Below are 12471 nucleotides of genomic sequence, written 5' to 3'. Positions count from 1 at the left end.
GTGCGCGGGGCTGCGCGGGCGGCGGGCGGGCAGCGGCCGCGGTCCCCACCGGCGCAGCGGTGGCAGCGCAGCCGGCCCTGCTCGGCGGTACAAAGCTGCTTGGGAAATGGCACCGCTGCCCGGAGCCGCAGTCGGAAGCGAGCTGCCATTTAATTTTGATATATTTTTTTTAAGCGGGCTCTTTTCGGTGAAAAACAATTAATTTCTTAAATCTATCCCTTCTCTTTTTGAATTTTTTGAATTTTTTTTTTATTTTTTTTATTTTTTATTTTTAACGTGTGTGCGTGTGCTTGCGTGCGTGTGGAAGCGCTGGGCTCCTGCGATCAGGGTCTGAATGAAACTACGTAAATGCAGCTGTCGGTGCGTCGCGCTGGAGGGACGAGCGGAGCGCTTCGGCCGCAGCCTGCCTTCAGATGCGCCCCATCTGCTCTCCAGGATCTGCCGTCGCCGCGGGGCCGCTCGCCCGGCTGGGCTCCGGGCCGGGGATCGCTGAGCTCTGACAGATCGCCGGAGATGTCCGGGGCAAAACACTGGGAAGCGTGCTGACCGCCTCTAGGTCCCGTCCCCATCCTACAGTGACCCGAAGCATCAAAGCGTCGCGTTCCTGAAGACTTGGGATGTTTGGGTTTTCGTGTCGCTGTTGTTGGTTTGTTTTGTTTTTTTCTTTTTGCGGAGGAAACTTGACAGAGGAACATATTTATAGCCCCGAGTAAGTACTTTTCAGAGGAAATTTAGTTTGTGTAACTTAACGGAGTGATGCCGAGGTTCCCGTCTTGGCGTTGAGACGGAGCTCGCCCGTCCGCTCCTTTGTGTCCGTGGGATCTCAGCACAGGGGAACATGCACCTGGTTCCCGGCGGGCGTAACACCCTCTGACATGTATTCTGACAGCCAGGAGGAAGCGCCGCTCAAGTAGATTTATAATAAGTAATAAACGTGCATCTGGAAGTAAAGCGTTCGCCGTGTTTTAGTCCGTATTTATGCCGTGCATCTCCATCTGAGGAGGCAACACCGAGAAGACGCGCATCCCTCTGAGAGCCCCCCGCCTCACCATGAATGAAACCGTGTCCCACACCTTAACTGGATTATAATTGTTGCTGTTCTTAATTTTATTACTGTTGGCTGCTTTACTTTTGGGGATTCGTCCCACTCCTCTCCTTCCTCTCCCCCTCCCACTCGCTGCTTCCCCTCGGAAACCATGGCTCACCCCGGGAGAAGAGGCTACGACAACCGCGAGATAGTGCTGAAGTACATCCACTATAAACTCTCACAGCGGGGCTACGACTGGGCTGCCGGCGAGGACAGGCCGCCTGTGCCCCCAGCCCTGGCTCCCGCTGCTGCTCCTGCCGCGGTGGCTGCTGCTGGAGCCTCCTCCCACCACCGCCCCGAGCCCCCCGGCTCGGCTGCTGCTAGTGAGGTGCCCCCGGCTGAGGGGCTGCGCCCCGCACCTCCAGGCGTCCACCTCGCCCTGCGCCAGGCCGGGGACGAGTTCTCTCGCCGCTACCAGAGGGACTTTGCCCAGATGTCGGGCCAGCTGCACCTGACGCCCTTCACAGCCCACGGCCGCTTCGTGGCCGTGGTGGAGGAGCTCTTCCGTGATGGGGTCAACTGGGGCCGGATCGTCGCCTTCTTCGAGTTCGGTGGCGTGATGTGCGTCGAGAGCGTCAACCGGGAGATGTCGCCACTGGTGGACAACATTGCCACCTGGATGACCGAGTACCTGAACCGGCACCTGCACAACTGGATCCAGGACAACGGGGGATGGGTACGTGCCTACGCTTCTCTCTTCTGGTTGGTGGGCTCTGGGGTCACTTCAGTTGGAGTGCACAAGGTTTGCCCCATCGGAGCTCCCTGCTCTCCCAGCCTGCCGGTGAGCCTAGCAGTGGTGGGGTCCCAACGTGGCACAGTTCCATTGTGGCTGAGGACAGCACCAGGGGTGGTGGGTTCCCAGTGTAGCAACCAGGTGTGCGGGCATCCCCGTGTGCCCCTTGGGGTGACACACTAATGTGCAACAAAAGAGGGGACCGGTGCTAGACTGTGTGTACTGCAGTGGCAGCTGGAGGTTGTGCCCGGTGTTAAGCCTGTCTTTGTCTCGCCACCAAACAAAGGTGCTAGGAGATGTGTCCATGGGATTGTTCCGGAAAAGCTGGTGTTTGTTGAGGAGTTTCCAGTATAGCAATCACCTCTGGCTGGGGCTGGTTTCAGCATCCTCCAGAACAGGAGGGTTTCCACTTACGGAAAATGGACAGCTTTTATGCTTGAGGTCGGTCAAGCGCCTTTCCTTTTTCTCTCTCTCTTTCCAGAATAAATAACCCCATTGGAAGTGGGAGGGTATTTCTTTCCTTTTTCCTGTATTCATTGGTACACCGTGACAAAATGTGGTCCCAGCTGCTCTCCCACAAACTAAGCCTGCTGAACACGCGAAGGCTGTGATATCAGTGCCTTTGTGGGGAGATGAGCAACATCTGTACGGATGGAGAACCTTTGGCATACAGCTGGAGTGAGTGCCAATCCCCTGGCACTGGACGTGTGTGTTCTAGGGGTGTTCTGTAGAACACACAGTCAGTTTGGAGAATAGGTTTCATGGTATATGTGAAGGAACACAGTGCGTGTGGCTCAGTTAGCATAGTTGTAAGGCCAGTGTTTGCAAAGAGTTAACTTTTCAGTGCTTGGTTCCTTGCTAGGTTGGTGTTAGGCTCAATGTGCTGCCCACATTGGCCGTCTTCTGTTAACATCAAATGCATTGCCTTCCCTCTGCTAAGCCCACCTGAGCTAAGGCACAGGAGCAATGGGACATCAGTGTGCCAAGGGTTTGCTGCTTGCTGTTGTTTTTCTCACAAAGCAGGCACTGGGAGGAAAACAAAAATAAAACAGTAAAGAGTTCAGGCTGCCAGAGAGTTCTGCCGGTTAAGACACAACGCGAGCAGTGAAAGGGTTAGGGATTTCCAGCTTGCATGTCTGGGCTGGGATGCCTTACTCGAGCATAAGTCCCACTCCAGGCTGGAAGCCCGTGCACGGAGCTGGGGCCCTCGGCTCGCTGCAGAGCCAGTGAAGTCATCCTGCTGACTGCAGCGAGCTCTGGATCCGATCTGTGGTCAGGCTGAGATGTTGTCCTGCGGGTGCAGTGTGTGAGGGGAAAAAACATCAGTGATGAGTAAAAATGAGACCAGGAAAGGGCAGGTGTTAGAAGGAATCATTGGCCAGAGCAGGCAAAGGCTGGAGCTAATTCTGGATGTTTAGAAGCAACTTAGACTGGAAACACTAAATGCCTTTAAAAGGCAACAGTGCTTCCTATCTGTTTCGCTGTTTATTGAGGTTTCTTATAAACAAAAGCTCCTTATTCGGGGTGATACGTGTGATGCCATTTACTGCTGTGTGTTACTTGCAGTGTACGTGTGGAAGATGTGCAAATTGCTCCCCTGTGGTGGCTTGTGCCTGAATGGTTTGTACCTCCAAGTAAGCGATTTGCTAAGCACATGCGGAACCTTCTGGTTCATTACAAAGAGTTAAAGACTGAAACGAAGTTGCAAGCACAGCCTTTAGGATCCTGTCCACAGCCTGAAGAAATCAAGGATGGCACAGCAATGGATCATTTCTTTTTCTAGTGTTCAGGATACGTCAATGGGAAAGTATGCTGTAGTACAGTTCCATAAAGCTCTCAGTCGTCTGCTTGGCACTTGCACCATGCCCTGCAGGCAAACCTGATGGCAGTGTATCAGTGGCTGCTCTTGAGCTCACCTAGTAGGTGACCACGTTTTGTAGGACCTCCATGTTGTCCAGGTATCTGGAGCAAACACTGCTGTGGTCACGGGGCGGCCCCTTGTCATGTTGAGGAGCAGTGTGTGGTCATGAGGCTCTGTGGCAGCAGGATGTAACTTCAGGAGAGGGTGTCACAGTTAGTCAGGAGCACATGTTACACAGCAAGCAAGTTGGACAGCACGTGCTTTTAGGGTGTTGTGTGGGCCCAGGGCTTACACCATCTTTGATGTCAGGCTGAGGTGTCCTTGTTGTTAATCTGCCTGCTCTGAATCCATTCTAGCTACTTGCTGGATATTGCTTTGAGAAGGGTATGAATCCTTTGTATTCCAAGGAGATAGACAGGGGATTTGAACTATGGTGATCTGTAAGGAAAAAAAGGACATGTGAGTGCAGGTGGGAAGGGGATGTAACTGGTGGAGTGCTTACTTCAGCAGTCACGAGACATCCACTGCTGCTGGTGCCTGGGGATTGATGGCGCCCACACAGCACCGTGGGTTTGTTCAGAACTTGGAACAAGCAACAGACGGAGAGTGCCTGTTTGAAGGCTGTATTACGAGCTTGTGGTTCCGGTGGCGAATAAATGCAGCTTTCAAAGATTTTCACATAGGTCAGGATGCCACAATATTGTACTTTGGCCTAATAACATCTTCCTTGTGTTACAAGAGAAATAAGAGGAGCAGCTCATCTCTGCAATTTTGTGGTCCCCAGTATAATGCGTGCTTTCTGACTGACACTTTAATGGCTTCGTTTTCTTTTGTGCTGCCTGAAGTCTTAATTGCAGTACTGCAGGCTTTGCAGTGGACTAGCACATGTTGTAGCTTTCATGTTGATGGAGGGAATGTGAAATGTGGTGCAGCTGGTGTAGTGGTTACTAACTGCATTTGTCTTGCAGTTACAGGTTCCCACTTTGGGCACACAACTTTGTTACGTTAGCCCTTCTCAAGGGTCTGGTACTCTAATGCACAGCTTCCTTCAGAGTGCAGTGAGGCCCTGGCACAGCTGCCCAGAGAACCTGTGGCTCCCCATTCCTGGAGGTGCTCAAGGATGGAGCCCTGGGTAGCCTGAGTTGGTGGGGGGCAGCCCTGCCCACCGTGCCTTTAATGTCCCTTCCGACCCAACCCATTCTATGATTTCTCCATGAGCTTTCCAAGAAAAAGCAGGAATTAGCATAGAATACAGGAACTACAGAAGGAGACATGGGACCATCGTGTGCATTTAGGCAGATAAATCTTTGATGCTAATGTAAGGAGGCCCAGGTGAGAGAAGCAGTGTTGCACTGGAAAAAAAGCAATAATAATAAATTAAATATATATATATATATATTGTCATTTGAACCAGGGATGTGATATCTGTATGTTTCCATCCAATTCTGTTCTGTGATTGCAGCTCTTTATTCTGTTCCACAGTTCAGGGCAGATAGAGAGGAGTATTTGGATCCCATAAGTGGATCATAGGTGGCCAGTAAGGGCACTCCTCCACTAGGTGCCTCATGTTCCTGTGGGTCTTTACCAGAGCCAGCTGGAGATGGGAAGCACATCGTACAGCACAGGTTCCCAAGAACTACAATATCCCAAACCCAGCAGGCATCCTCTGAGCCCAGCCATCATCACATGCATGCCAACATCATTCACAAATGTGGCTGTGGATAAGCGACTGCTTTGCCTAGCAGCCCCATCACTAGAGCCCTCTCTCAAGGTCTTCCTGTTAGACCTCCTGCAGCCTATGGGATTTAACATCGGCGTTTCCAGTATCTCAGGAGGCTTCACCTGACAGATGACTGGTAGCTTTGCCAATATGTCTTTCCATTTGGCAACAGGGCTTCTTGTTCTGAAAGTGTGAGATTTCACATGGTGGAAGAGGAAGAGGCCGGATGTCTGACTGCCGTGCTCTGGTGTGCTTTCTGAGGTGACTATCTGAAGCATATGCATGAGTACCAATCCCGCATTGGTCTTCAGCACCTTGGCTTTGCTTTTCCTGTGTGTCTCCTTGTTTTGCACGTGGCAGGGCCCCACGGCCACACAGGTGCCACGGGTTGTAGCAGTGAGAGGCCTTGCCTCGGCTGAATCCCCACTGGGGCTAACCCCAAGTCGCTGTTTGACTGTCGAAAGGAAGCGATCTGAAATCCGCCGAGTGAAGTAAATGAATTGGCAGTTTCAAGTGTTGCACCTTCTAGGTCCTTTTGCCAGTTTTTGTGGCTTTGTGGGTTTATAATCGAATTCTCAAAATATTATCAAAATATTTTTCTTTTTGCTGTTGCTGGAGAGAAATCCATTCTGCGGAGAAGCTGCGTGGCAGTAGGGAGGAAAGAACCAGGAGAGAGAGAGAGAGAAAATGACTGGTGTTTCTTGGTCTCTTTCAGCTGTGACAGCTTTCTGTGTAACAATGTTAAGTTGCATATTTTTTCAGCGGTCTCATGGTTGTTGTTTTTTTCAGGTTTTTTTTGTGTGTGTGTGTGTTGTTTTTTATTCATAGATGTATTGACTGTGACCTTTAAAATTTCAGAGCCGCTGGTCTTGGTTATGGAGGTGATGTCATTTGCCTTGATCTTGCAAAAAACCCTGAAGTTCAAACAGCAATCCTATTAAAAATTTCTGCTTTCCTTTCAGTATTGAGAAAGAAGTCAGCTGTCTGTCCGCATTGGGGCAGGCCCCTCTTGAGATTCTGCCTTGGCTCTGCTGAAAAAGAAATTCTTTCATTTTGCTCTTGAAATTAGGAGTGCTCAGAGGCCCGAGGCAGGCGCAGCGGTGTGTGAATGTGTGTTTGGAGCAAGAGCCTTTTCTTGGGGGCCAGGTAGCAGGGCCTGGTCTCTCTAATGAGGTGCAGGAACTGTGTGCCCATGGTAGCAGTGGAATGAAGACCAGTGGCTTGTCCTTGCACTGGTTTTAGGTCTGTTGGACATGGGGCGGTGGAGAGAGGTAGATGAAGAGATGGAAGCGATGCCTGGGTGTCATTTAAAGACCTCCACTGTGGCTTGGGTCTTGTATAATGGCTGGTCTCTGGCATGAAGGCAGGTCAGCTTTTCTGTGCATGTGTTCTCTTTTGGCCTTACTGGCACCCGCTCAGGCTGGCCTGCAGGCCTCAGTGCCATCTGGCCATGCTGCTGGTGGCCTTCCTCTGCTGGTGGTGGCATGAACTGCACCTTCTGGCCCAGGGCAAGGGTGGGCACGATGTGAGTTGGCAGAGGGGACTCATGACTAATACATGGCACAATAGATGGGGTTAAATAACAAATCTCCAGTGGCAACGTGAGCTTGTCATAGAATTGCAGTGTGATTAAGGTGGGAAGGCACCTCTAGAAGTCATCAGGTCCAACTCCTGACGAAGCAGGGTTACTCAGAGCAGGCTGCCATATCCAGGTGGTTTTTGAAGATCTCCGAGCCTTTTGGCTATTCTGTTTTCATCCCATTTAGTAATGCAGGTGAAGGTGAAGCATGTGACTGTGCTGATGAAAGCACAGCTGCCTGGTCACGAGCTATTAGAACGAGCTCCCTGCTCTCTGTGCACAGTTTCATTCAGCTGATTTCTGGTTGTCTGCCTGTTCTGTTGCTCTTGCTCCATCTGCAGCTGGCGGTTCCCACCTTCCCCCAGACCTTCCTTTCTTTTGCTGTATGTGCTGCTGGTGCCATGATGCAAAGCTGCAGCTGTGCTTGCCATCATCTCCACCAGTGCTGAATTGCCATGAGGTGGTCACCAGAGCACACTGTGGTGGGAAGCAGAGCTTGGGCCTGGCCCTGGGTGAATCTGCCCTGTTGGCCACATGGCGCTGTCAGGAGCATCCTGCTGCAGCCCCCAGGAGAGCTGCTAATGAGCTTCTGCTCCTTCTCCATCTCACTGAGCTGCATGGGGCCAGACCCTGCTTGTGACTGTGTTCCTCCACACCCTTCACAGGGTGAAGCACAGCTCTGCTCATTTGGGTTTTGTCTTAACGTATGTATGAGCACCTCACGGCAGCTCATACCTGGTGACCTGGCAATGATGATAACACGTGTTCCTCAGCTGCAGCAAAATACTGACTATTTCTGAGGGCAGTGCCGGCCTACTCTATTTTCCATTTCATATATACTAATAGGATAGATGAAGGTGTGCGGTGCCATAAATCTTCTCTTCCGCAGATAGATAGCATCCAGGCCTTCTTGGCAAACACGAATGCTGATGACAGATTTGAGGGATTTTTATTTTACTCTGGCTTTTAGTTTCATTAACAATCTGATGGCTTTTCTCTCTCTCTTTTTATACTGGTTTGCTTTTACAATGATTGCGTATTGGTAGACTTAGCTAAATACCCCCCACTGGGAAGTTCTTTGCAGGTTTCTGGATCTTACGGCTAACGAGTAAGAAAACAAACCTGATTTTAGAAAGTATTGCCATTAACTTCAATAGGAACAGGAAAAGGCATTTAATTGGACGATTGTAGTTGTGTTTACTTTGTATATGCGGCAAGAAAAAATAAGATCAAATGAATAAGCCACAGGTTTTCAACTAACATAAAAATATAGCCTTTTCTGCAATGCATGGTTAACCTTTGGTAGCTGTTCCCATGGGAGGGCTTTTGGGAGAAAATACTAAGCTGGGTTAAAGGAAGGTTTAGGTATTTATAAGGGTCTGAATGAATGTCTGAACTTTAGTTTGAATAATAATAGTGCTTTGAAGGGCAATTGTACACCTTGATGAAACGGGATAAATTTAACATTAGCTGGTGAAATTGGATCACTAAGTGCTGAGGGTAGGCCTTTCTCCAGAGCATGTTATTTCATAGTTATCTATTAGTTAAGCATACCACACCACTGCATTTACTCCTGCACTGGCTTTCTGAGGATCTGTTATGTAAACGGTCAACGTCTTTTAGGGCATGCATAATTTTGTTGTTATTTTATTCTACCAGAGGAACCAAAAGAATGATTCCATTTTGCTATCTGCAAAGCCAACTTGGAGGGCTTTGGGGGGTACTTCAGTGAGTCATGTAAGTATGTGTGCCAGCTACAGTCAAGAAGAAAAGGCCCCAGTTTTCCCCGTGTGGTGATTCAGAGGCTGTCACCTAGTAATTAGAGAATGCTGCTGAGAGTCAAAACTCAACGTGGTGCTAGCACTGAGTGAACTGTGTGATTTGGGGCAGATCATTAAGGGCTCTTTTTTTCAGTCAGCCTAGCTATGAAATGAGCGATCTTGCTAGTATATGTTGTTACAGGTCTGAGAAATACGGCATTGATCACTGAGGTGTCATGAGTTGGGCTCATGCTTTTTAGTTGGAGGAAAGAAAGTCATGCAAGATACAATGTTGAGCAAAATACCTGCCATGGTAACTTTAGGCTTCAAATAATATTTGAATCAATGTAACTGGGTGCCAGTGTTCAAACTGGCTAACGTTGAATGCTGTCATTGCTGGAGCTGCCCAGCCTAGGAAAGACCAAAGTGAGTCCAATGGTGAAAATTCCTGGTGATGAGGTTTGATCAGAGAGGCAAGGAAGAAGAAAGAATTAAAAATGAAATGGAACTTAGACTTGAACTTGTTCTGATCTGCTGTTTGGATATATCTTAGGAGTGCTTGTGAAGCAAACAGATTAAAAAGATCTGTTTCAGCTGTTGGTCTGTAGTTCCTATTCAGGAAAAGGACAAACAACATGAGGAATTGCGATATACAAATTTAGTTTCAGCACAGTTCATCTGGCATTTAATGGAGGAAATTTTCTTTCCTTTTCCATTCCCATAAAATGTTCGTGTAACAGCATCTATGGCACCACAGAGGAAGCAGCAATGAGCTCTGTTGCATACAGAGATGCAAACTGTTTCTGTGCACACCTGTTCCTTTGCTTCCATTTGCAAGCTTCAGTAAGCATTCTGATACGGGCAGAAAAAAGCAGTGTTTTTGTGTTTTTGTTTTATAAGTAATCAAACCTTTGGGCTTGACCAAGAATTGTCCTCAGAACTGTCCTTCTGAATTGAAGCTTATGGAACAAAATTCCTATTGCATGTTCTGAGGAGATGTCCATGAGTCCTTGGGAAGTCAGGACAGGTCCTTGGACTGGAGGCTGGTGAAATGCCTCTTTCTGTGGTACCAGAAGTCCTGTGTTGTGTCTTCAGGAGGGAGCAGCTTTTGTCAGTTTTGTCTTTTAAGGAAAGAACTTAAGAAAATCCATCATGGAGTCAGAGCATGTAATCTAAAATGTAGTAGAGGACCCTGTTTCTAGGGGAAAAAAAGAATTAAAGATTATTCAGAGGAGAACCCACAACCCCAGAGAGGCTGTGGATGCCCCATCCCTGAAGGCATTCAAAGCCAGGCTGGATGTGGCTCTGGGCAGCCTGGTCTGGTGGTTGGTGACCCTGCACATAGCAGGGGGGTTGAAACTAGATGATCACTGTGGTCCTTTTCAACCCAGGCCATTCTGTGATTCATATACAGTACTAAATGTGTTGGTAATGTACTTGGCAGAATAAGATAATCAGTGTTAAACATCAGTAACATTTCTTGACCAAGATTGTTTGCACAGCTCAAGTAAAAAACATTGAAAAACCTGAAGTAAGAAAACTCCCTGACTAATAATGAAAGTAAATCCTGCATTTGTGCTCCAAGTGTCTGCAAATTTAAGTTCAGCTAGTCACATCCAAAGACCCTTGACTGAAGTCATCTAGCAAATAACACTAAATTATGCTGTCTAAATACCTAATCCCAGTCTGCTGATTGATGCGAAAGGTCCCAAGTATAACCCAGAAGGAGACTTAGCATGTGTATTATTTACAAATTTTAGCTTGGCCTCTTCCCTTCTTATTTGCCCAGACCCACTAACACAAAGCAATAAATAGCAGTGCTGCTCTGAAGCCTGCAGGGGGAAATGCTTTCCTCATTCCCAGCTGGAATGCAGCATCAGGGGACACTGGGAAGGGAGGAAATGACACCCACCCCCCGTTCAAATTGTCAGGTGGCAATCAGACTACAAATAAATAACAAGCTTGGAGTGCAGTCAGGCTTCTGCAGTAGCTTAAGGCTATCTGCAAAAAGTCCTGCAGTAAAAGAATCACCTGCTTGGCTTTGGAGTGGGTGCATAGTATCTTGGCCTCATTGCAGCCAACAGATATATTTTTCCAGTGTGGTAAAGTTTCCCTCCAGGACATGGTAGTGTCCAATGTCAATACAGCACGTGGGCAGACCCTCCATTCCATGTGCTACGAGTGGTGGAGGAACCCATTGAGGCATCTCTTTGTTCCTTTCTTCTTATCATCTAGGGGTGGTTGTTTTGCCAGGAACTTGTGATTTATTTTGCAATCAATGGGAAAATGTTTTTACTTTCTTTTTTCTTTTGTTCTTTTTCTTTTTTTTCCTCATTTTTTCAACCTAGAGAGAAGGATGTTTGGGGTATGGTAGCGCATCCTGCAGGCTGGGGCTGCTGTGACAGTTCAATGGGCTGAGCGAAGACACAGCATTGGCATGCCATTATGCTGTGTAAATGGACTTAGGGTTTGTTTTAGAAAGCTCGCTCTCTTTTCCCCCTCTCTGCTGCCTTCTCTGCCCCCTGCAGACACAAATACATCATTCTCACAAATGAAACTCTTTAATTTTAATAACTGGCCTAGAGCTAAAACTGACAGTGAGAGAGGAGCTGTTTGGTTTGCTGTCGCTGACAGCTGGAATAAACTACCTGTTCCCTTGGAAGCAATGGACAGCCAGCATTTATTTTTAAGGACATTCTGATCCCTAAAGAAAGACCTTTCAGCAAAAACAGGCGAAACCAGGGCAACTTGGTGCTGTTGGCTGCTGTTAGAAGCAAAGCCCTGAGGGAGCTGGAGGAACATGGTGTGTAGAGGTCCCATTTCTTTCTCCCTGTAGCTCAGGCCCTTCTTTTTTGGAATGAATCCTCGTCATCCTTTGGGAAAGGCTCAGGGTCCCTCTGGAATAAGCTTCCTGTGGTCGAGATCCATGCCAGGCTGGTTGGACAGAAGCGTTTCTATGCAGCTCAGGTTCTCAGTGCCCTGTACTGCGATGATGGAGGGTGAGCGATGTGTTAGGTATGAAATAACTTTGCAGTGACTAGTTTTACCTCTGGCTTTGTAGGAAAGTCAGCCTTCTTATTTTGCCAGTTCTCAGAAAAACATGGCAGCGCTCCCATTTCCTCTTCTCCTCCCTCAAGGCCTGCCACCCTTTTTATTTTTATTTTTTGCTCCTGGAGCCATTAGACAACATGCAAATTATAGTTAATAGAGCCAGAACAATGCTATACTCCCAGCAGGATAGATAAGGGTCAAAGCCATCGTGTGCCAGCCCTCAGTGTGATACTAATTCTGGCTGTGTCCGCACAGAGGTCAGGCTGGAGGTGGCCACTGGCCCCTCGCTGCTCTCCTGCTCCTGCAGTTTCTTGCAGCTGGGCCTTGCAGCCAAGCTTATGGGTGGTTTGGGGGAGACATGAGGATGCTGTGCTCTGTGCACCTCCCTCTTATGCCCCAGACCCTGGAGACCTTGGAGCCACTGCAGTGAGATGGTGGCAGTGGGCATTGTCGTCAGCCCCTGGCCTTGGATTTGTTCCTAGCTCTGCCTTTGCTTTTAAACCATGGGCTCATGTCAGTGAGGTGGTTAGGGAAGGTTCATTGTGTAGGTGGCTGTAACTGTACTTAAAAGCGAATAGACTATAAGGTAGGATGGAGAAGGGAGAGTGCTAGGTGTCCCTGTAGAGGCTGGGGCCCACAGCTCTTGGCTTCCTGGAGGAGCTGGCATCCTGCTGGTGTTT

General features: G+C 48.5%; 1 protein-coding gene across 1 annotated transcript in view; it reads left to right on the top strand.

Annotated features, from left to right (window-relative positions):
- The window catches only part of BCL2 (BCL2 apoptosis regulator), an 89287-nt gene continuing 76816 nt past the window's right edge, over positions 1 to 12471 (top strand). The window contains exon 1 of the mRNA XM_072328617.1: positions 1 to 1763. Coding sequence (XP_072184718.1) covers positions 1197 to 1763 — 567 coding nt within the window. The 5' untranslated portion in view covers positions 1 to 1196. The remainder of the gene's footprint in view (positions 1764 to 12471) is intronic.

This window comes from Excalfactoria chinensis, chromosome 2, assembly GCF_039878825.1.
Source record: "Excalfactoria chinensis isolate bCotChi1 chromosome 2, bCotChi1.hap2, whole genome shotgun sequence".
Lineage (NCBI taxonomy): Eukaryota > Metazoa > Chordata > Aves > Galliformes > Phasianidae > Excalfactoria > Excalfactoria chinensis.
Note: the sequence above shows the minus strand (reverse complement) of the source record. Positions and strands in the feature narration are given on the sequence as shown.